General features: G+C 43.5%; 1 protein-coding gene and 1 long non-coding RNA gene across 2 annotated transcripts in view; one reads left to right on the top strand and one right to left on the bottom strand.

Moving 5' to 3' along the window:
- Positions 1 to 95: 95 nt before the first annotated feature.
- Positions 96 to 14,179, bottom strand: LOC141265674 (uncharacterized). Its single transcript, XR_012320142.1, has 3 exons — positions 13,940 to 14,179; positions 10,252 to 10,386; positions 96 to 1,454 (listed from the first exon to the last, which is right to left on the bottom strand). It is a non-coding gene; the product is annotated as an uncharacterized lncRNA (long non-coding RNA).
- VAPA (VAMP associated protein A) overlaps positions 12,937 to 24,742 on the top strand; it is a 40,842-nt gene continuing 29,036 nt past the window's right edge. The window contains exon 1 of the mRNA XM_073679035.1: positions 12,937 to 13,333. Within this exon, the coding sequence (XP_073535136.1) occupies positions 13,252 to 13,333 (82 nt within the window). The 5' untranslated portion in view covers positions 12,937 to 13,251. The remainder of the gene's footprint in view (positions 13,334 to 24,742) is intronic.

Raw genomic sequence — 24,742 nt, 5'->3', positions numbered from 1 at the left:
CTCTCATCCAGCCAAACCAGAACTCACACTTTGCACTGACGAGGGGCAGTACCCCGAAACACAGGGTCTGCAAATTGAGTTTCTGGTTCTGGCTTTTTATCCTAAGTCATGTGATAAGGCTCGTTAAAGGGTCACTATTGACTTTTAGGATTGCTACTTCCTGTAGGTGGCACTAGAGTTCTAGTCCTCTTCCTCTCTGAAGAGACAATTTGCATATTTCCCAGAGGAGCATTGTGGCTTTAAAAGTCTCCTCACCTGACGTGCTTAACACGTCACTCTCCTCAAGGAGAAATATTACCCCTAAATATTTAAAAAACAACATTTTATTAAAAAAAACGATTAAAAAACATGATTGTTAAAAAAGACATATGGTCAAGGTCATGCTCACTGATGCGTTTCGAACATTAATCTTAGTATGGCATAGTTCTGACGCTTAAAGATGTTGTTTAAATAGTGACCAAAGAGGAAATGACTAGACAAAGTGAAATGAATTGGCTCCGCCCCTAATAAATATTCAGTAGTATTATAAGTCAATGTATATACATCAAATCAGTTTTTATATTCATTCCACAAGGGTACGACTATTCAATTTTAAAATCCATGAAGCCTCTTTGAATCTCAAAAGTTGTAATCTATCTCCTCCTGTCTTTGGTGAAAAAACTCTTTCTATTGCATTAACCCGCAAAGTGCGACTGCTGACATCTCCATTGCGGCAGTATAGGAAATGTTGTGATGCACCATACAGACTGCAACCAAAGACAAGAAAAATACCCAAATAACTGAAAGTAAATGTATAAATCGCACAGTGCAAAAATAATGATAATAATAAAGGGTATTTAGTTAACATAATTTTGATCAAAATAATGTGAAAGCCATCCCATCAATTCCGAGCATCATATATGATGTTTCCATTGTATCGACTGGACTTTAGTCTCCGGAACATAGTGATGGACCCAGCTTTCATCCTGTGTGATCAGTCTGTTGAAAAGTCCTCCTGGTTTCCATGGCACATTGTCAATAAAGCCTGAGAGCATTCAACTCGTTCCTGCTTCTGGAAAGGTTTGAGCAACAGGGGAATCCAGTGAGCGGATGACTCATGCATTTGAACATGGTCTTGGATGATTTTTTCCACGGACACCACACTAATCTTGACATTTTGGGCTAGGCGGCGAATGGTTACGAGGCAATTTTCCAAAATGACGAAATCCACTTGCTGGATGGTGTGTTCGATAGCGTAGTGGGGTCGCCCTGGAATTGGAGCCATTTCCACCAAAGTCCGACAACATTTGAATTAACAATGCCAGTTCTTGACTACATCACATGATGGGGAATCTTCACCATAAACCTCGATCATCTTATTGAACGTCTTCCTTGGTGTGCGGCCTTTCAAGTAAAGGAACTTGATAATCTGTATTACACTGGGTCCATTATCACTCCTCACACCACTTCAGCATCTGTAAAAGAAAGACTGTTATCAGTTCAGAGTTGCAAATGGGCACGAAACCTATAAAGACTGTAAGGTGGCTAATGGCCGCATAGTCGATGGGAGGTATGTATCACAGAGATGGCTGGTCTCTGTGATGTAACCCGGAGTGTTTCTCTAGTGTACGTAAGCACTAAGAGGTTCGTTTGGTGCACCTGGGAGCCGGGTTACGGGTAGCTGTGAAGAGTTGGGCGGGTCTAGCAACCCACATACCTCACCTCTGGGTGTGGTTAACAGCCTATATAATGGAGGCTGTTGTTTGGCACATGGTCTGTGTGTCTGGAGGGAGAAGGCCTCCTGTGTGTGGTTGTCTCCAGACTGGGCCGTGCACTGGACCCTTGCCAGCCTGTGTGACCACAGGGCTGGCTAATCAGAGACTTTGCTAAATGGTCTGTTTTCTTTGTTTTTGCCTGCACTAAAGGCTGTATGTTTTGCATTTTGGCTTTTGAACGGATTATGAAGACAATAAACCGCTATGGACACTTAAAGGAACATGCCTCCTATTTTCCTCCCATCGCACCCAAGTGAGTACGATCCCTACAAGACTTATATCATTACACATGTGCAGTTTCATTATCCTGCGATAAATAGAAGCGAGTCAGGGGAAATCTTTAATGAACGCCCCTCATACCAAAGAAGACTTAGAGAGGATATGATACTAGGTAAAAAGGGGCCCTCTTACTTTATTCCCACTGCTTCCTTTCTTATTCCAATTTTAGTGCTTTTTTTTTCAAATCTATTATACGGTTCCAGTGATGAGAGTCTTTTCACTCAGTGGTACTTTTTATGGTCTTCTCCAAGGGGGTGTTGCTCACAGGATAATAATGCAAAGCAGAATAAAGACAACTTGTAAAGTCCATAAAAAACAGTACTAAATAAAAGGGCTAAATCTCTGGAACTGTATGGCGGATTTAAAAAAAAAAAAAAGAAGAATACTCAGGGAGTAACAGGATTAAAATAAGAGACAAAGCTAGCCACTTTTGACCAGGTAACAGGTTATTTTTAAGAATATAATTCAAGGAATCTCTCTGATCTGAGGCACACAGTGTCAGATTATACTGCTCCCAAAAGGAGCAATAGAATTTAGAAAGGTATTCTGTGGTAGGATATGACTTTTTGTCATGTGAAGATTACAATTTTTGGACTTCATCTTGTCAGAAGAACATGGAAAAACTCAAGTATTACACAATTCCAATAAACTACAAAACAAGAGCAACATGCATGTGCCGCAATGTCATATCCTACCTTAATGCTAAACAGTCGATCAGGGAACATACATTTTCCATAAAACTGGGGTCTCAGAGATTAAACGAAAACCAAAATGGCTTAGATGTAAAATTGATCTTTTTATGCCTAGTGCAAGACCTATGCAGATGGTATAGGGCTTTAAACAGGATCTTTATCAGCAGAAAAAGAGGGCACTGCATTTTCCTTGGTTTAATACTCTATTGAAAATCCATGGGCACACATGACATATAAAGTGGTCTTCAATACATCATGCGTGTTTCAGAATATCATTCCTTAATCATAGATTAATCATAGATTCACCAGTTTGAGCATGTTACACTGGACACATCATGAAATAATGGCTGCAGAACTCAATGAAACATAGTTTTTATTTTTTAATTTCTCCTCTCCATTCCAGAGATTTTAGTTCAGATTCTAATTTATGCTAAGATAAGAGGGGTTACCAGAGATTTGTCTCTGGGTGAATGTACTTGTTCCAGTGTATGATGTTGACCAATCATAAGCAGGAGTTGTCATGCAGAAAAAAAACACCCCTCTGTGTTCCTGTATTTGTTCTTTGTTGCCTGACCTCTACTTTGACCATCCATTTGCTGTGCCCTTTTGTCTTGATCCGCTACTCTCCCGGAACTCTGACATCGGATTGGGACCTGACTACGCCTTGGCCTGACCCCTTTTATGTTTATGACTTGCCCTTTTGGTATCTGATTCCAGACCTCTTGGCTATCCAGCCTCGCGGCTTGTCCGTGAGTAGTCACTAGCGTCACATTAAAACTGGCCTTACATTTTTTTCTCAACAGTGTGGCTCCTATTAACACACTGTGCGATCTGGTGACGAATCTGACCCAGGTGGATCAGGATCCTGCCAGGGAGCACCAGCAACTAGAAACATTGCAGTCCCAGTTGCAAGGTCAGTTTTCTAGCATGATGAGTGTTTCCCAGAGCCCTCAACTGCTGCAGTAGCTTTGACACCGGTATTTTCTGATCTGCAGTTGGTTTCTCCCGAACCAGTAATGGCCTTTCCTTTCTGTGGGCGGCATGGTGGCACAGTGGTTAGCACTGCAGCCTTGCAGCGCAGAGGTCCTGGGTTCCCATGTTTGCATGGATTTACTCCTGGTACTCCGGTTTCCTCCCACATGTCAAAGACATACTGATAGGGAATCTAGATTGTGAGCCCCAATGGGGACAGTGATGATAATGTCTGTAAAGCACTGTGGAATTATTGGCGCTATATAAGTGAGTAAAATATTAAAAATAAATAAAATACATTTTTGGTTGAGAAAAAACAATTTAGGGTGTTCAGGGAGAGCTGAAGGCTAATTTTTACCCTATGACCCCGGCCATCAGAGAATGAGTCCCAGCGGGTGGAAATAATCATGTCCTTACTAAAAGAGGGTCCTCAGACTTGGACATTTTCTTTGTCCCCACAAGCTCCAGAATGGTCATCTATTTTTTTTGATGACTTAGGGTTAATTTACGACAAACCTGACAGAATCCAGGTCACGCAGGCAAAGATCATGAACCTGACACAGGGGGGCCGCACCGTTGAAGCCTATTGTACCAATTTTCGGCAATGGTCCACTGATGTTCTGTAGAATGATGCAGCTCTCAGGTGTCAGTTTCGCTGACGCCTTTGGGATACACTTAAGGACGCTCTGGCTCTGCATACTCCACCCTGTTCCTTGGGGGAGGGCATGACCCAGGCCATTTTGTTAGATACCAGGATTCGGGAGAGGCGTGAGAAGCGACATGGAGTTTCGGTCATTTCCCCCAAATCTGTCCACTTACTTGAGGTGGAGCCGATGGAAGTTGGAGTCGGCAGCTCTTGAACCGTTGAGAGGAGACGTCGGAGTGATGTAGGACTCTGCCTCTACTCTGGGCACACTGGGCATTTTCTCAAGACATGCTCGATACGTCCTCAAGCAAGAAAAGCCGTTAGGAAAAGCTCAAGTCTGAGTGATTGTTGAGAAGGTCACCCAGATTTCCAGGTATCTTTTTACTGCTCAGATAAAGTACTGTTGAACGTGGAACTACTTTTTCAAAACCAGTCAATATCTGTGTAAGGTTTCATTGATTGTGGATCTGCAACAAAAATCCATCGATTCAGGTCTGGTTCTAATATTAGGATTAGGGACAGTTAGATTGGAAGGATCCATTCAAATTATTGTCATTGACAGGACATCTCGTCCAGTTTGGAATGGTGGAATTTACACTTATGGTGGGGACACTTCACTCTGAGTATATCTCCTGCTATGTTTTGGACAATTTATCTGCTGGGTTGGTATTGGGATTTCATGGCTGCGTATTTACAATCCTGTTATTGATAGGTGTTGGAAGGATATTGTTAAGCGGAGCCCTGATTATCATAAAAGATGGCTTTGCATAAATTTCTCCGCTAGCCTGAAGGGTCTGCGGGGATACCTGAAAGACTTTGGAAATGTGTTCTCGGAAAAAAGGCAGAAATATTACCTCTCAATCGTCCTTATGACTGTGTTATTAATCTTATTTCTAATGCCAAATTACCTAAAGCTCGACTGTATAATTTATTGGATCCTGAAGTCACCGCCATGAAAGAATATGTAAACTAAAGTCTACAGAATGGTCATATCTGACCTTCCTTCTACCTCAGAGGTCGAGGTAGCAGCTGTACTATCTCAAGGTTCCAAAACTATGAACAACTTCCGGCCATGTGCATTTTTCTCTAGGAAATTTTCGTCTGCTGAGAGAAATTACGATGCGGGAATCGAGAGCTGCTCACTGTCAAATTAGCTTTTGAAGAATTAAGACATTTTTTGGAGGGAGCAATCCCTGTGGAGATGGATCATAAAAATTTAGATTACATTGAATCAGTTAAACGGTTAACCCCAAGACAGGCCAGGTTTTTTTCTAGATTCAAATTTTCTATCACGATTAGGATGGGGTCCAAAAATGTGAGGGCTGACACTTTATCAGGCCGCCTTGATTCAGTTTCTCCTCCAGAACCTACATTCTTCGTCACAGTATTGTGGTTTATATGGTAACCTTAGAGTTGGAAGAGGAAATCCGTAAAGTCCAGTCGTTGGCTCCTTCCACTATTCCAGGGTCCAAATTATTTCTGCCTCTGTATTTAAGGTTACTGTTGCAGGAGTTTCATGATTCTGTCTTGAGTGGTCATCCTGGGGTCACAGTTACGCAGAAAGCCATTTATAGATTCTCTTGGTGGCCATCCATGCTTAATGATATTAATATGCAAATTGTCTCTTCAGAGAAAAAGAGGACTTGAACTCTATAGCGCCACCTATTGGAAGCAGCAATCCTACAAGTCACAATTGACCCTTTAATGAGTCGTGCAATATGACTTAGGATAATAGCCAAATCAGAAACTCAATTTGCAGACACAGTGTTTCGGACTGTTGGCCCTCATCAGTGCAAAGTATGAGAACTGATTTGGCTAGGCGAGAGGCTCTGGACTGAGGTCTAAGGGGTAACATTTCTCCTTATGAAGAGTGACATACCGGCTCTGGCATGCCAAGGTAAGGAGGCTTATTCACCGTGCAATGCTCATCTGGGTAATTTAATATACAAATTGCCTCTTCAGAGAAAAAGAGGACTTGAACTCTATAGCGCCACCTATGGGAAGCAGCAATCCTACAAGTCACAAATCAGAATCTCAATTTGCAGGCACGATGTTTTGGTCTATTGGCCCTTGACGCGCCCCCCCCCCCCGGGCCGTGGGGTACTCGGCAGCCGGACCGGACGGTGGCAGTGACCCAGTCCGTGAACAGGGCGGTCAATTAAAGGAACAGTAAAAGGGGAATAAAGTTTTTATAGTCAATGTTCATGACGCCACCTGTGGTATGCGGCTATATGGGGCCACCGCTGCGGTGCAGATCCTCTGGAGCTGGTGGTGACACAGCAGAGTTGGTTCAGCTCTCCACAGGCAGAGCTTAGCCCCAGTGCAGGATATAGTGGTGCTATGAGGTAGATGTTGTCAGTGTGGTGTAGTGCAGGGGATGGCGCAGATAATGACCAGTCCACAACTTAATGGCGGTTTCCTCTCATCTTTACTTGCGGTTGTTAAGCAGACCGGGGCACAGGTACTAGCTGGTAGTAGAGGTCCGGGCGGCCTGGAAGCAAGTTGGGGATCCACCTTGCCAGGTGAAGTTGTAGGCCTTCCCTCTGCGCTAATCTCTCTGGCCCTGCTGCTTGTAGCTGTGCTGCAGCCCTCGTCCCTGAGTAAAACGTCTGTTCCTCACCCGTATGGCAGGCAGCGCGGGCCTTCCTTATGTGTCGCTCCCACGTGGCGGTGCTGGGCCCTATGGTGCTGCTGTGTCGCCAGGAGTCTGGTGGGGCCAGGAGACCTGCAGTCTCCTGCCCTCCGGATTTTGCTGCTGGGCCTTCAGTGCCCCACAACCTCGGACTCCGGTTCTTCTGTGCTTCTCTCTGGGGTGAGCTGCCTTACAGCCCCACTCCCCAGGTCCTTCCTCGTCGCTCGCCTGTATTCAACTCCTCTCAACTAACTCTTACTAACCCCGTCTCCAGATTCCAGTTGCCAAGGGGAGGAGCTCCCCTTTCTGGTCTGGAGCCAGGAAAGTATTGTATGCTGGTATACCTGATTAGGGGAACCCTCCTTGCTTCCAAGCATGGCATCACCCCTTGTGAGGGAGGCAATGCCACTGTGGCAACCGGACCCCTGGGGTGCCACACCATTATAAATGAAAAGTATGAGAACTGATTTGGCTAGGTGAGAGGCTCTGGACTGAGGTCTAAGGGGTAACTTTTCTCCTTGTGGAGAGTGACATACAGGCTCTTTAATGATATTAAAGAATCTGCATCTGCTTGTGAAGTTTGCGCACACGCTAAAGTCTGTTATAACCAGCCAGCTGGGGAATTGGGTCCACTGCCAATTCCAGAAAGACTGTGGACTCATTTCACCATGGATTTCATCACTGATTTGCCTTTGTCTGGAGGGAAGTTGACCGATTCAATAAACAGGCTTATTTTATTCCTTTATCGGGGTTACCGAATGCTGAAACACTTTCCAGGTTGTTTATCAATCATGTGGTAAGATTGCATGTAATTCCTCTGAACATTGTATCTGATAGGGGGGTGCAATTTGTCCCCAAATTCTGGAGAGCGTTTTGTAAAAACTTGGGGATTGAGTTGTAATTTTCCTCTGCTTACCACCCTGAAACTAACAGTCAGACAGAAAGAACAAATCAATCGTTGGAACAAATTTTAAAGTGTCCTCATTTTTACCTCTTGCTGAGTTCGCCTTTAACAGTCAGGTCAATCAGTCCACTGGAACCTCGCCTTTTTTTTTGCAATTATGGTTTTCATACCCATTTTGGTGAATTTTCTGGGATACATTCTGAATGTCCTGGCATGGAGGTCACCATACAGAAACTTGGGGATGCCTGGAGGAAGGTTCAAAAGAATATGGGGGCCACTCAGATTCACCAAAAACAGGCTGATAGAAAATGTTCAACAGGTCCTGTCTTTAAAGTACGTCAGGGGCAGGGAACCTCAGGCCCGCGGACCATTTACGGCCCTAAATGAACTTTTATCCGGCCCCCGTCAGCTGTACTTTGATGGCTGCCGGCCCATTAATTTCTTCTTGCTCTGTGAGCACGTGCACGTTGTGTTCACTACTGAACTCTGAGGCGTGTGCAATGAAAGATTACGTTCTGACACCAGTGCCAGCGTCAGGATGTACTTTGTGGGCGGAGTTAGTGTGCAATTTGTACGGCCCTCGAAGGATGGTATAAATATACAAATGGCCCTTGGCAGAAAAGGATTACCCACCCCTTAAGTAGGTGATAAGGTTTGGTTATCATCCAAAAATATTAATCTTAAAGTACCGTTGACAAAGTTGGGTCTGAAGTTCATTGGTCACTATGAGATTCTGGAAGTGGTCAAACCAGTGTCTCCATCCCTTCGCATCCCTAACATCTGCTATAAATTCACGTTAAAAAAGCTGGTCCCTTCGATATTGTCTCCTTCATCCCCGCCTCCTCCGGTTTCAGACAATGACAGTTTAGAATACGAGGTTCAAAAAATTATAGATTCTCGGAAGGTCCGGAATTTCCTCCAGTATCTCATCCATTGGAAGGGATACGGACCAGAGGAGAGATACTGGATTTCAACTTGAATTGTGAAGGCTGATCGCCTGGTCAGAGCCTTCCATTTTAGGTTTCCTAGGAAACCTGGGGTCCAGTGGTCCCCTATAAGAGAGGGTACTGTCACGATTTCTCCACTCAGTGTGGTGAGTGGCAGATCAGCCGTCCAATCTGGGGCAGGGGCATGCTGAGCTGTCAGTATCATGATAGACAGTTCGGCCATCCATTCTGAGGCTTAGGCATGCTGAGCTGTCAGAATGGTGAGTGACAGTCCAGTCGTCAAAACAGGGCCGGGGCATGCTGGGTTTCCTACAGGTGTCTCCTGTTTGGAGTGATTCCAAGGCGAATTAACTAGCTGTCTGCCTCTGATCTCTGCCAGTTGTAGCTTAGCTCAAATGATGTGCGCTTGCTCTGTTCTCTGTGTTCCTGTATTTGATCTTTGTTGCCCAACCTTGGGCCTTGCCTTTGACCATCCGTTTGCCGTGTTCTTTTTTCTTGATCCGCTACATTCCCGGATTCTGACCTCAGACTGTGACCTGCCTTTGCCTTACCGATTTGTTTATGACGAGCCCTCTTGGTATCTGACCCTGGACCTCTTGACTACCAGCCTCGTGACTTGTCCGTGAGTAGTGACTTAGCGTCACAATGTGTCATTACATGTCTCACAGGAAAAAGCTTTTTCTGACTTTCTCTGGGGGTGTTTTCTTTTTTCTCCTACATGACACCTCCTACTTATGATTGGTCAATGTAATGCAAGGGAAGAAGAACACAATCCTAGAGTCAAATCTGTGCTAACACCTCCTGGTTTGTAGCATAAATTAGAAGCTAAATTTTACTAGCTAACATCTCCACATCGGAGATGAGAAATTAAAGAATAAAAGCTATGTTTTACTCAGTTTTGAAGCCACTAATCCATTATTTAGCCAAATTAACATAATCAAATTGGTAAAAGATCCTCTCCAAAGAAGCCCAAACAAACTACTTAATTGAATACTTACAGTTTTGCTTAGATTGTGTCTTCAAGTTGCGTAAAATAGAATACAGACTCTTACTTTCACTAATAGCAATATCTATTATCCTGTGCCCCATACTAATGCTAGTTATCCCCTAACAGTGCCCCCATGTCTGTGTTCAAATTGTTAGGGGCAGAACAGACCAGCATTGCAGGCCACATGTTGCCCCCAGGGAAGTAGGTCGTTCCTCACTACTATACTTGCTGGAAAGAAAGCATTGACAGAGTGAATGTTCTGCATCCCTATGTAAATGTGATATGTCAGATTAGCTACATGATGTGCAAACTTCTATCACTGACAATACATAACAGCATATAAAAGTGGGGAGGGCGCTGTGTACTTATGCTTTGTGTTATGTACAGCAAGTATTTGTTACAATCTGATGGTTTCTCATTGCATTAGTATCACTTACACAAATCAATTATTTATTCCAGTCTGTTCGTGGCCACAATACTCAGTACATTCAGCAGCTTTTTTGTTTGATTACGTCTTAGGAGCTTCGGGAATTCACTCATATCAATTAAACTTCTAGAAGATGTTATACATCCTGGAAAAAATCTCATAACAGTCATAACTAAACACTTAGGAAAACCCTTATATGGTTAAAACTTCACTCCTAATGAATAAATGCTTCTAAATCCAAGCTATATACATAGATATACAATCAGAATGTGTGCCGAGTACATAGAAAATGACAATACAAGATACATTAACATTACACTTTGTAATTTTTGTCAGTGAGTCATAACTCATGGCATATGTTGGTTGGAGAACTTTTGGAATTTCAATGCGTTTCATCCTCATGGGCTCATCAGGGAACCTAATTAAATCAAATAAATCCCATTGGGATATTAATATAGTCAAGTCAATAGGTAGATGTAACCTTTGTCAGAAACAAAACACTATGATAAATGTGCAGAAGGCAGTATCTACAGTGGCCAAAATAAGTAGTTGATACACTGCCGATTTTGCAAGTTTTCGGGCCTTGACATGTGCTGGCGTGAGCAGGGGGACCTTGCATGCCCTCCAGGATTTTAATCCATGACGGTGTAGTGTGTTACTAACGGTAATTTTTGAGACTGTGGTCCCAGCTCTCTTCAGGTCATTGACCAGGTCCTCCCATGTAGTTCTGGGCTGATTCCTGACCATTCTCAGAATCATCCTTACCCCACAAGGTGAAATCTTGCATGGAGCTCCAGACTGAGGAAGATTGACATTCATCTTGTGTTACTTACATTCTATAATAATTGTGCAATCAGTTGTTGTCTTCTCACCAAGCTGCTTGCCTATTGTACTGTAGCCCATTCCAGCCTTGTGCAGTGTACAGTTTTGTCCCTGGTGTCCTTAGACAGCTCTTTGGTCTTGGCCATGGTGGAGAGGTTGGAGTGTGATTGTGTGGACAGATGTCTTTTATACAGTTAATGAGTTCAAACAAGTGCAATTAATGCAGGTAATGAGTGCAGAGTAGGAGGGCTTCTTAAAGGAAAACTAACAGGTCTGTGAGAGCCAGAATTATTGCTGGTTGGTAGGTGATCACACAGGTTAATAGGGTTACAGTGAGTAAATAACTACTCGTATAGTAGGGGTTAAGACGTTTCCTGGAGCAGTATGCTGCCCTCTCATCACTAGTGTAGATTTACTGCTTAGTATAGCATCAGATTTCACATACAGAGACTGTGGGAGAGAGACTGCCTACATGTAAACCCGAAACTGTGCTGATACTTATCAGCATTGAATGTACACACAGTATGTACTGACCAGGAGTCCGCACTGTTACTCCTGACTGCAAAGCTCACCGTACACATGAGATGGCTGGTAGCCAAGCGAGGCTTCAGCTGATCATTTGTCTGGCAGCCATCTTGGCTGGCTCTCCCATACATTGAACCCGCTCGGCCAAGCGCTCCTGTGTTCTCTACGGTAGAGCCACCATTGTCTGATTATCTCCAGCAGAAAAGGATCAGCAGTCTGAAATCAGACATGCTGGATCAATATTTTCCCCGACAATAAATTGTCCCATGGCTCCCATAAACATTAGCCTGTCGACTGAACTTGTCAATATCGGCAGACATTAGTCTAATGTTAATAGGGCCTTAAAGGGGTATTGTAATCTCATACCCCAATATGTAGTAGGTGTAATAATAATAATAATAATATTACCAAATACCTCCAATTAGAAATGTAGTATAGTTCTTCTGATTCCCTATGTGGCTTAGCCCACGTGCAGGGATTTGCAGTAGCTTAGATATCCAAAAGAGTATACAGACATTACAGCAAGGGATCACAGCTGATTGTTTCTTTACAGTAAAACATTACTTAAAAAAGGAAGGAAAAAAAGCAATGTCTGTATAGTCTTTTGCTTCCTCCCCTGCACAGGAGATATGGTATGATCAGACCATGTTCTTGCACGGTCAGACACAGCCATTACACAGTACACAGCAGGGGCACATTTATAAGATTATCTCAGCACAGGAACATTTTATTTACACACATCCAATTGTGGAACTTATTATTATTCCAAGATCTATTGATTAAAATGTACTTTGTGGGAAAGCCCCTTTAAGGTTACATGACCACCCACTCTCGCAGGCAGAATCCTGATGGTATGTGCATTTGAAAAAATGTGGTATGTCAATAATTCAGCTTTCTTTTACTGCATTTTATTCCATGGAGATAAAAATGACTTAGCATAAAAAAAAATGCCTTCCAAGCTCGGCCCCGCCGTGATCGCACCGGCCCGGAGAATCATATCGCCACCTCATTATTACAGCGCAGCCAACGCTGTAAAACCAAAACCCAACGACAACGGCAGAATAAAAGTTTTCTCCATTTTACGGCAATTGGAATCTTTTTTCCTGATTTTCAATAGGGTAAAAAGGGAGAAAAAAATGGCCGCATCATCAAAGGGTTAAACTCTTTTTTTTCCTGCTGTCCGTCACCGTCCAGCTACATAAGCCGATCACACCAGACTCCGCCAAGTCTGCGCCGGCCATATTGTGCGAATCGTTTTATTGAATAAAGTTTTATATTCCATAAAAAATAAAAAAGAAAAAGAAAAGAAAACGGTGACGCGTACATCTAGGCGTGGCTTGGCTCTGGGGGCGTGGTTACAGGTGGACAGTGAGGCTCCGGTCTGCGTGCTGACGTCACGTGTTCCCTGTCACTACCGGCGCTGACGTGCACTGTGCTACCATTGTGCGGCTGCCGCAACTGTGTTGAGTCAGCGGTGACCTGGAGCGCAGGGGGTGGAGCAGCGAGCACCGACCCTGCTGTCTGTACGGCCCGCCGGCCCCCCTGCCTCGGTGTCTCCCGTACCCACCCGGCCTGGTGGCGTTTTCTGCCAGGCTCCGCTGCATTATCCCCCACCGGAGGCCTCTTCCCGCATCTCCTCTCCCGTGTCCGAGCTGTGAGGTGCATGTGTGCTGCCGGAGGGGCCAACATGTCCAAGCACGAGCAGGTCCTGGTCCTCGACCCGCCGCAGGAGCTCAAATTCAAAGGTAAAGCCGGTGTAATGTGCGGGCAGCGCCTGCGGCCAGTGCGAGGGAAGCCGGGCACAGGACACGACCTATGCCCCATGTGCAGCCTGCGGGAGGAAGTCCTGTGCTGCCGGACCAGGACCTGGCTGCATGAGAATGTGGCTACCATCGTTGTGCCCCGGCACAGACCTGCACTCAGGGGTCTGAAGTGGGGTATGGGGTTACCCTGTGCCAAGGGGCGCCACCATGACCACCCACCTCTGCTGTCTGTCAGCAGTGTACAGGCGCACCCACAGGCTTCCATATTATGGGGTTACGCCACTCATAAGCTTAATCCACTGTATGTGTCAGAACCGGGGGACTCCTGTCAGCGTCAGGTACAGTGTTCCCATGTTCCCTGTGGGAATGAAGTGGTGCAGCGCTTCTGTGACCATTCCTCTAATGGTGCCCAGGGCCAGCACCTTGGCTCAGTAGTTAGCACTATAGCTTTGCAGCAAGGAGTTCTCATAGGTTTCCTCCATTCCAAAATCATTCTGATAACTTAGATTGAGCCCCAATGGGGACAGCGCTGTTATCTGCAAATCTCTGTGGACTATGATGGCTCTATCTATCTATATCATAATTTACCTGCAATCGCACAAATGTCGCCTGTGTCGTAGATTAGTGATGAGCATTGGCAACATAACGCTAAGACTAATACACAGTACTGACTGCGCTAGTCCGTATAGTAGAAGAAAGGTATACCGCATACACCAGCCCAGCTGGACGATCCTGGCCTCCTTCAGGTGGATGATAGATCAGTATGACGTGGGCTCTGGGAGATCTCCAACAGTGTAAGGACATGTGATCACCTCGCCTTTGTACTATGTAGATGCCACATTTAAGTCACGATGAACGTTGGCATGTGACAGGACCTGCTGTGTAATTCGGGCCCTCGGGCAGTCCCTGGTGCCATGCTGGCGAGCCAGAATGTTGACAATGAAATCTAAACAAGTCTAAACGGATCCCTTGAAAATTGCCTCTGGCACAAAATGTCACCATTTGTTTTCTGCTGATGTCTATGGAGGTTTTCATTGCTTTTGCAGCAAAAAAAGAGGCCGGTACCCGGAGAGGCAACTGGCTCACTGTCTAGTAGTGCAGGGACTGATGTATTGGCTGTAGGAGAAGGTTGGTGTCACTGAGCCACTTTCCCACTCCAGCAGGTGACATCTGTTCTGTATTCCAGCTCCTGACACTTAGTAATATGTTATGGAGTACAGATCTGTGATCTCACGGCTCAAGACCCCTACTTGTATACGTATCCATGGGGGAGGTGCTGCTGTCCTTGGATGTCTCACACATTATTCCTAGTAAACCTTTTATTTACCTATTTTGCTTTCTTTTTTTTAGCATATTATCAAATTCGTAGTAAGAATAAAATCATTTATTGAAAAAAATGTTATCCCGCTGAGGCCAAGCCTGGTGACCCCTGATTACAAAGTGAGTTTTTAATTTTTATCGCACTACTTTTAGGCAGCCATAACTGTTTTCATTGACTTGGCTGTATAAGGCCTTGGTTATTGCCGGAGAAATTGTATTTCCTTTTTGCGCTGGTTGATCGTAGCTCAGTCATTCCTTATTGTGGCGATTAGAGGGTTATCATTGGACAGCTAAGCGCCCACCTCTTGGGCATCACTGGTCGGTGTTAAGGGGTTTATTGTGCATGTTAGTACTTTTTATGTTTTCTGTCCTGATTTTATCTTGGTCAATGGAACGACTTCCTCATGCTATTATTTTGCCAATATATTCTTCAGCGCTCTACACAAATTCTAATTACCCGCCTCAGTCCTTGTCCTCTGTCCTCATGCCACACACTGGTCCATTTCATAGGAAGCCAGGCTACCTATCTAGTGCTGAGCAAAGAGATTCACAGGCCCCTGGTCCAGTGGTCACATTAGTAGTCATTGACCGACTACTGTGAACCTCCTCTTATCTGTGGCGTTATTCCGGTGCGGTGTATGCCAGATATTGGGGGGGCCTACTAATCAGAAGCGGCGTCGTGGTGCCGCAGATTGTGCTCTGTTCTGGTGGCCACAGACTCTGAAGCCAGCAGTTTATTCTTGCCATGTGGGAGGCACCAGCATAAACCCATTCATAGAATATAAATGCTCCTTGTAGTTGTTGCACCTGGTTAGACTGGGATTGTGGACCCCAAGATATCCAAATTATTAGATGATTGCAGTGCTGGGGACGTGGCGGCAGGGTTGCATCTTATCTTTGTATTTTGTAGGATGGACTCTTCATGCAGTGTCTCATGTAAGAGGAGGTGGGCACAAGACATGCCAAATGATCTTACCCTGAAAGCTCCATTATATAGGGTTATCCTGGGATATACTGCATTTAACACTAATGATTGGCTGTCAGTGTTGCTAAAGTCTTATATGGTCATATGACATCTTGGGCGGTATAATGTATGTCATGTATATTAATCCATATTTTAAAGTGACTACAGATTTAGTAATTTCTTCCCCTGGGGATTTCTCTGCTCATGGTTCCAGTCCTTTTTTTGGACAATTAGAATGTACCTGTGATACAAAGCTTCTAACTGAAAATGCTTATAGACAATTGTAACTAGTCTTTGCCTCACAAACTGCTCCTAATAGAACTGGAGGCAGCGGCAGAGCTCCTGGTCACTACTGGAGAGGTTCAGGGTTATAATGGGCAGGTATGTGGTGTAAGGGTAAAGGTAGTCTATAACAGGAAAAAAAAACTAGGTAATGAGACTCAACAACTGGACATCCTGTCAAAATGCCGCTCCACCTGCGGAGCCAGTTTATACGGAGCTTCACCTACAGAAAAGAAGAATGCAGCGCTCCCCACTGCATGTGCAGAGCTCCTGCTGATAAAGATGTAGAGAGCTGGATCCGTCCTTAGCCCACTCATCTGCATCTATTTATGCTTTAATTTCTTTGCAGAATTCTGCAATAAAGTATTTGGGAAAAAATGAGCAATTGCATATCCCATGCATAGAGGATCCCAGTCTTGACCTGGGACATTTGGATTTTAGGATTGCAAATTATTTTTATCCTAGTAGTTTGCAAATCTCAAACAGATTGTCATGCTATTTAAAGGTGTTTTCTGGAGACGGAGGTACTATATTATATGTAAAGCTCTGTTCATATGTTCAGTAGTTATCTCCATTTTTGTATCAGTTTTTGGGATATTGAAGTACGGTAAAATGTTTTGGTATTGGACGAATTCATTTGAAATGGAACAGAAGTGTCATAAAACGTTTCATTTGTCTCCTTTCAAGCTGCAATCTTTTTTTTTTTTTTTTTTTTTTAAGCTGGATCAAAAAACAGTCTGCACAACTTTTCTGCCATGCCAAAAACAATATCCATTTTTATGTTTTTTAAACATTGAAGTCTATGGGAAACCTTACCAATGGTCGTCTGTTAATGGATCCGTTAAAACGGATCCATTCAACAATGGAAACTTTGGCTTCCATTTTGCTCTGGTTTTAGTAATAGTTCCAGTTTTTTAATACTGGATTTGTTACCTAAAGGATATAACAGAGCATTAGAAAGTATTCTAAGGCCTCTTCTCATCATATAACATCTTGATTCGGAGTTGACTAATCCTCCCTTTCATTTTATAAGCACTCCCCTGTATGTGTGAGCGACATGATGTGTAAGAGTGACGATACTGGCTTTTCTTTTCAAATCTCATGTATGTGTGTGACCTCCCTCTCTGTGAATGCGCAGTGAAGTCTTGTGTATGACCCAGGCTTCCTCTGCACAGTGCCACCTGACTTGGACAGCCGCCGAGGAGCTCCTTGTTTACTGGAGCTCCGCATTTACAACCCCATAAGCCATCAATAATTAATATATTTATATTAACATGTTTATCTGGTAAATGATGGCGCTCTTCCGTACCTGTCTAAGTCCGGCGATGATGTCGCGCTTGCAAATCATGCCGTTCACGACCACAGGGGTGTGCATACATTGTGAGAGGGAGGATTAGTCCAGGCTAATCCCCTTCTTCTCAGCTACCCTGTGTCAACTAGTCAACCACTAGGAATACCACAATTGTCCTCAAAAAATCTAATAAGGAGGTCCCTTCATATTATTGTAATATAGCCTATAGAGAACTTAGGAGTACATGACCCATAGATAGCATTAAAAATGTTATTTTATTGTACAAAGGTTAAAAACAGTAAGTATAGAAAAAACATAATTGGACAAGATACAGACTAACATGTGATGGAGAGTCAGCTCCAAACTACCCCACACATACTGTAGATCAGTGTCACCAACAATAGCCCAATCCTAATAGGAATGTATAGAATATTATCACAGGAGGTGTTTTGATGTAATCAAAAAGGTGTATACCTCACCTAAATGCAACAAGATCATTTATATAAACGATTACCCATATATTATAAGACCGAGCAGTTGCATATATCTTTTAGGCGGTTCTAAAGTCACATACCATACTAGTGTATACCCTCTCTGTATTATAGTGCTACGGTCCCATAAGAAAATACAACTCAGGAGATAATCCCTTTACCTGAGGCCATGGTAACACACCGTGTGGCAGCGAGAGCTGGATCACCCTATATTCCGACGCGTTTCACTGCACCCAGCAGTTTCATCAGGAGGTCCACTAATTTACATACCTCCAGCACAGCTTTAATGTTTTTTTTATATTTAGCAATTGATGTAAAGGGCTAGTTAGAATGCAGGAAAGGATTGCTAATACATATATGGTGACGTTTTGGCGACTAGGGTAGCTGACTGATTCCCTTTTAAAGGGGTTCTCCAGTCTAAAATCTATCAACATTGCTGAGGTGTTAATTATAACAGCTAATACTGGGGTTCCTGATAACCGATCCCCCTTCTATAAGCTCAGATGGAGTAGCTGTCCAAAGCAGACTGCCCGATGGGCAACAGGTTTTCAGTGTTTAATCTTGCCGTTTTTCAGAACATTGTTATGCATCAAAGCTTTATTCACATGAAAATTCCCTCTACATGATTTTTATTTTAAAGAAAAAAAAGAGGTAAGATGCTCCTTCAGGAATCAGAACGTGTCTGTCGTTGGCCCAAGCGACAGAATGGCTTTGGTTGAGAATCTGCCTGTCTTGTGTCACGGGATCCATGTTAGATGACATTCATGTTGATGTTTGTCTTTATTAGTGATTTTAATCAGCCAGGGACATTTTAATGGCCCTAATTCCAGTAAATGATTAGTCACTGTATTTGGCATGCTTTCCCTGGCCTGCAAGAGCTTCAGTGCATCTTGGCTTTACACATAGCATTGCTGCAAATTGAGAAGCTTTCCTCATGGCTAAAATTAGTGCGGTGTAAAATGCTTCCTTGCTATCCTAGTTTGTTGCCAAAATTGGCTGAGACGTTTTTCCCTCCCTATGTGTGTGGGGTTACACTCCTTATATGAGATGTGGATCTATTGCAGGAGATCCGCTCCATGGTCTGGGTGGGTTTACTTTACAGCCTGTTTATGGCCCCTACAGCTCTATAGAGTAAAATAGCAGTTCTGGTTTCTTCCTTTTGGAAATGTAAATATCGTATACAAACACCTTGAAATGAAGAGATTTGTGATGTTTTTTTTGTTGCTTTTTACAAATGTGACAATCAGTGGAGCTATTGCCATAACTTGGACACTATAGGCTGGACTTTTACACACTTGTGATTACAAAACATTTGTGAATGAGAATTATTTTTCATTTTTAGAAAACTTTGCATTTTCTTCCAGTAGTGCAAAGTCCCCCCCCCCCCAAACTTTAGCATAACAGCCAGTGGCGTAGGAAGGAGAAAAGAACACTGTCTACTTAAAGGGAATCTGTCACCAGATTTAGATTTTGCTACCTCATTTGAGAGCATAATGTAGGGGCAGGGACCCGGATTCCACCAATGTGTCACTTGCTGCTTTATGTAGTTTTCATGAAATCATCGTTTTATCGGTAGGAGATTATCACTAGAGGACTAGTAAACCTGCTGCCAAGTAGTCCTCCATATTCATGACCTCTACCCCCACCATTGATTGGCAGCTTTCTGCCTATGGACAACATACACAGACAGCTGCCAATGTGGGCGGGGTTATACAGAGCTCAGCATTTAAAAAACTGCTAGATCTGCAGCAGAGGAAACATATTAAAAAAAAGAAAAGAAAACTGCATCAATAAGCTCAGTAAGTGACACATCGATGGAATCAGGGTCACTGCTCCTACATTATGCTGCACTTAGATGGGGTAGCAAAAACCTGGTGATGGATTCCCTTTAAGGCTGTGTGCCCACGATGCATTTTTAAGCGTTTCTGCAGCGGCAATTCCACCGCAGAAATGCTTAAAAAACGCTTGGTAGAAGGCCTGCAATGTTCCCCAATGATAATCTGCATGTGCTGTGCACATGCTGCGGAAATTTCCACTGCGGATTATCATTGTTGAAAAAAACGTAGCACTACCATTTTGCAGAATCGCGGCGTTTTAGCCGTTATTGACTTGCACTGGACCGCATGACCTCCACATGACTACACATGCAGATATTATGCGGTTCAATGCGCGGATGGTACCCGGGTCTGGAGAAGAGGAGACTCTCCTTCAGACCTGGGTACCATAGTACCTGCAGTTAAAATAATTAAAAAACACACAAAAAAAACCACCTTATACTCACCTTTCCGGCGCCCCCCCCTCCCGGTCTTCTCTGAGCGGCTCTGCTGTCTCCTTGGCTTCCGGCGGTGGTCTGCAAGGACCTTCCGTGACATCATTTAGTCATGTGACGGTCACGCGACCGCTGACGTCAGCGGTCAGGTGAGCGTCGCGTGACCATCACATGACTAAATTACGTCATGAAAGGTCCTTTTTAGAGCACCAGGAGCCGCCGAAGATACCGGAGTCATTGCTAAGGAGACCGGGGTCCATTTGAAGGTGAGTATAATGTGTTTTTTTTTTTATTTTTTTTTAATTTTACTATTGATGCTGCATTTGCAGCATCTTAACTTGGTCACACTACATAAATCCATGCCGGGTGCATGGATTTGTATAGTGTGACAAGTTGTCAAGCAGTTTTCCAAGTGATGCTAAAATCGCTTGGAAAGCGCTTGGTAACCCGCATGCGGAAATGCATGTGAAGAACGCTTCACATCCGCATGTCCCTGGCAGGAAAAACGCATGTACAATCCGCATGCGTTTTTTCTGCCAGGGAGATGCAGAAACACTCAGGAAAAAATCTGGAGCATTTCTACATCGTGGGCACATAGCCTAAGAGGAACCTGTCATTTATTGTGTGTGTGTGTGTGTGTGTGTGTGTGTACAGGTGCATCTCACTAAATTAGAATATCATCAAAAAGTTAATTTATTTCAGTTCTTCTATCCAAAAAGTGAAACTCATATATTCTATAGAGTCATTACAAACAGAGTGATCTATTTCAAGTGTTTATTTCTGTTCATGTTGATGATTATGGCTTACAACCAATGAAAACACAAAAGTCATTATCTCAGTAAATTAGAATACTTTATAACAGCTTGAAAAATGTTTTTAAAATCTGAAATATTGACCTACTGAAATGTATGTTCAGTAAATGCCCTCAATACTTGGTTCGGGCTCCTTTTGCATCAATTACTGCATCAATGCGGCGTGGCATGGAGGCGATCAGCCTGTGGCCCTGCTGAGGTGTTATGGAAGCCCAGGTTGCTTTGATAGCAGCCTTCAGCTCGTCTGCATTGTTGGGTCTGGTGTCTCTCATCTTCCTCTTTACAATACCCCATAGATTCTCTATGGGGTTAAGGTCAGGAGAATTTGCTGGCCAGTCAAGCACAGTGATACTGTTGTTTTTAAACCAGGTATTGGTACTTTTGGCAGTGTGGACAGGTGCCAAGTCCTGCTGGAGAATGAAATTTCCATCTCCAAAAAGCTTGTCGGCAGAGGGAAGCATGAAGTGCTCTAAAATTTCCTGGTAGACGGCTGCGCTGACTTTGGTCTTGATAAAACACAGTGGACCTACACCAGCAGATGACATGGCTCCCCAAACCATCACTGATGGTGGAAACTTCACACTAAACCTCAAGCAGCTTGGATTGTGGCCTCTCCACTCTTCCTCCAGACTCTGGGACCTTGATTTCCAAATGAAAATTGGAACTCTGGGACCTTGTGGAGTGTGTCAATCACTGCCTTATGGAAATCTGTCAAGTCAGCAGTCTTCCCCATGATTCTGGAGCCTACTGAAACAGACTAAGGGACCTTTTTAAACGCTTAGGAAGCCTCTGCAGGTGTTTTTTGTTAATTATTTTAATTTACTGAGTGACTTTTGTGTTTTCATTGACTGTAATCCATAATCATCAACATGAACAGAAATAAACACTTGAAATAGATCTCTCTGTTTGTAATGCCTCTGTATGTGTGTATATATATATATATATATATATATATATATATATATATATATATATATATATATATTACACAGTACAGACCAAAAGTTTGGACACACCTTCTCATTTAAAGATTCTTCTGTATTTTCATAACTATGAAAATTGTACATTCACACTGAAGGCATCAAAACTATGAATTAACACATGTGGAATTATATACTTAACAAAAAAGTGTGAAACAACTAAAAATATGTCTTATATTCTAGGTTCTTCAAAGTAGCCACCTTTTGCTTTGATGACTGCTTTGCAATCTCTTGGCAGTCTCTTGATGAGCTTCAAGAGGTAGTCACCGGAAATGGTTTTCACTTCACAGGTGTGCCCTGTCATGTTTAAGTGGGATTTCTTGCCTTCTAAATGGGGTTGGGACCATCAGTTGTGTTGTGCAGAAGTCTGGTGGATACACAGCTGATAGTCCCACTGAATAGACTGTTAGCTGCTTTTTTTCTTGCCATAATACAAATTCTAAGTAAAGAAAAAACGAGTGGCCATCATTACTTTAAGAAATGAAGGTCAGTCAGTCCGAAAAATTGGGAAAACTTTGAAAGTGTCCCCAAAAACCGTCAAGCGCTGCAAAGAAACTAGCTCACATGAGGACCGCCCCTGGAAAGGAAGACCAAGAGTCACCTCTGCTTCTGAGGATAAGTTTATCCGAGTCGCCAGCCTCAGAAATCGCAGGTTAACAGCAGCTCAGATTAGAGACCAGGTCAGTGCCACACAGAGTTCTAGCAGCAGACACATCTCTACAACAACTGTTAAAAGGAGACTTTGTGCAGCAGGCCTTCATGGTAAAATAGCTGCTAGGAAACCACTGTTAAGGACAGGCAGCAAGCAGAAGAGACTTGTTTGGGCTAAAGATCACAAGGAATGGACATTAGACCAGTGGAAATCTGTGCTTTGGTCTGATTAGTCCTAATTTGAGATCTTTGGTTCCAACCACCGTGTCTTTGTGCGACGCAGAAAAGGTGAATGGATGGACTCTACATGCCTGGTTTCCACCGTGAAGCATGGAGGAGGAGGTGTGATGGTGTGGGGGTGCTATGCTGGTGACACTGTTGGGGATTTATTCAAAATTGAAGGCATACTGAACCAGCATGGCTACCACAGCATCTTGCAGTGGCATGCTATTCCATCCGGTTTGCGTTTAGTTTGACCATCATTTATTTTTCAACAGGACAATGACCCCAAACACACCTTCAGGCTGTGTAAGGGCTATTTGACCAAGAAGGAGAGTGATGGGGTGCTGCGCCAGATGACCTGGCCTTCATAGTCACCAGACCTGACCCCAATCGAGCTGGTTTGGGGTGAGCTGGACCGCAGAGTGAAGGCAAAAGGGCCAACAAGTGCTAAGCATCTCTGGGAACTCCTTCAATTGTTGGAAGACCATTTCCGGTGACTACCTCTTGAAGCTCATCAAGAAAATGCCAAGAGTGTGCAAAGCAGTCATCAAAGCAAAAGGTGGCTACTTTGAAGAACCTAGAATATAAGACATATTTTCAGTTGTTTCACACTTTTTTGTTAAGTATATAATTCCACATGTGTTAATTCATAGTTTTGATGCCTTCAGTGTGAATGTACAATTATCATAGTCATGAAAATACAGAAATTTCTTTAAATGAGAAGGTGTGTCCAAACTTTTGGTCTTTACTGTGTGTGTATGTATGTGTGTGTGTATATGTATATATGTGTGTGTTGTATGTTTCACTTTTTGTATTGAAGAACTGAAATAAATTAACTTTTTGATGATATTCTAATTTAGTGAGAAGCACCTGTATGTATGTGTATAAAAGATGCTATTAACCTGCAGCTATAGAGTAAGCCTGTCCAGAGCCCAACTGCCAAGTGGAAATTAACGTTATTTTTCCTGGTAGCCTTGGGCTTTCAGTCACCACACAGTACATGGTGAATGGCGGCTGTGACAGTGCTCCCGGTACTGGCTGACAGCATCAAGAAAGGCATCATTTTTATTAGGTACTTCCATGTGTAAAAACCTTCAGGATTTTTTTTTCCTTTCTGGATAGTATTAAAGATTACTTGGTGTTAGATTCCCATAGGTATGTAAAAAATATGTTGACATTTTACTTTCTGGTTCAGTGTGCTCGTAAAATGGTGGAAAACCTGCTTCTCTGCTGTTGTGCAGCCTCCAGAAACATGAAGGGAGCTTTTATGGTGCTCTCATTTGGGTTAGTTCTCATAAATATGTGATCTGTTCATACAGATGTAGACTTTAAAGGGGTCGTCTGGGACTTTGTTTATTTTTCCCTATAGGGCCAAGAACTTACCTGCAGGTAGTTGCTTCCTACCTGTTCTTGCATCGCCTATCTTTGCTGGCTCAGAGCTGTCATGGACGCTCCTGCCAGGTGATTCTGTGGCTTACAGTTACATCATGTCAACAGAGCAGCTGCTTCTCTTCCTCTCTGCTCTGTTGATGGTGCGTTACAGCTGATGTCATGCTGACTGACAGCTGGCTCCTCGCTGCAAAACTGCTGCCAATCAGCATGACGTCTGCAATGATGCCCCATCGATAAAGCAAACCGGAAGAGTGTAAGAACTGCTCTGTTGAGGTGAAGTCAATTGAAGTATGAAAGGTCTGTGACAGCTCTGAGCTGGCACAAATCTGCCCCAGGCAGGTAGTTAGCAACCACCTGCCTGTAAGTTCTTAGCTCCGTAAGAAAAAATAAGGAAAATCCCAGTTAGCCCCTTTAACTTTCAGGAATGAACTCTGCATGTCCTAGGCTTTTATTGTTAGGAAATGTTGCACATGTAAGGTTTATTCCCATGGAACTAGCAGCAGCGAAACCCCTGGGGAAATACAGATGCACTTCTGCTTTTTTTGTGGAGTGTAATCTGCAGTTCTGGCCAGTTTATGCTGCTGATTGTTACATCATGTGTCAATAATCTTTTGAGAAATCTCATTCATATTTCTTCTGCTGTATTATGCCTTGGATTTTAATCTTACAATTCTGCTGCGGGAAAATCCCATGCATATATGGCCTGGGGGAACGTGC

The sequence above is a fragment of the Phyllobates terribilis genome, unplaced genomic scaffold, assembly GCF_046119375.1.
Source record: "Phyllobates terribilis strain yellow unplaced genomic scaffold, ASM4611937v1 Scaffold_4__5_contigs__length_816908805, whole genome shotgun sequence".
In the NCBI taxonomy this organism is placed as follows: domain Eukaryota; kingdom Metazoa; phylum Chordata; class Amphibia; order Anura; family Dendrobatidae; genus Phyllobates; species Phyllobates terribilis.
The sequence above is the reverse complement of the archived record's forward strand: the minus strand, read 5'-3'. Positions and strand labels throughout refer to the sequence as shown.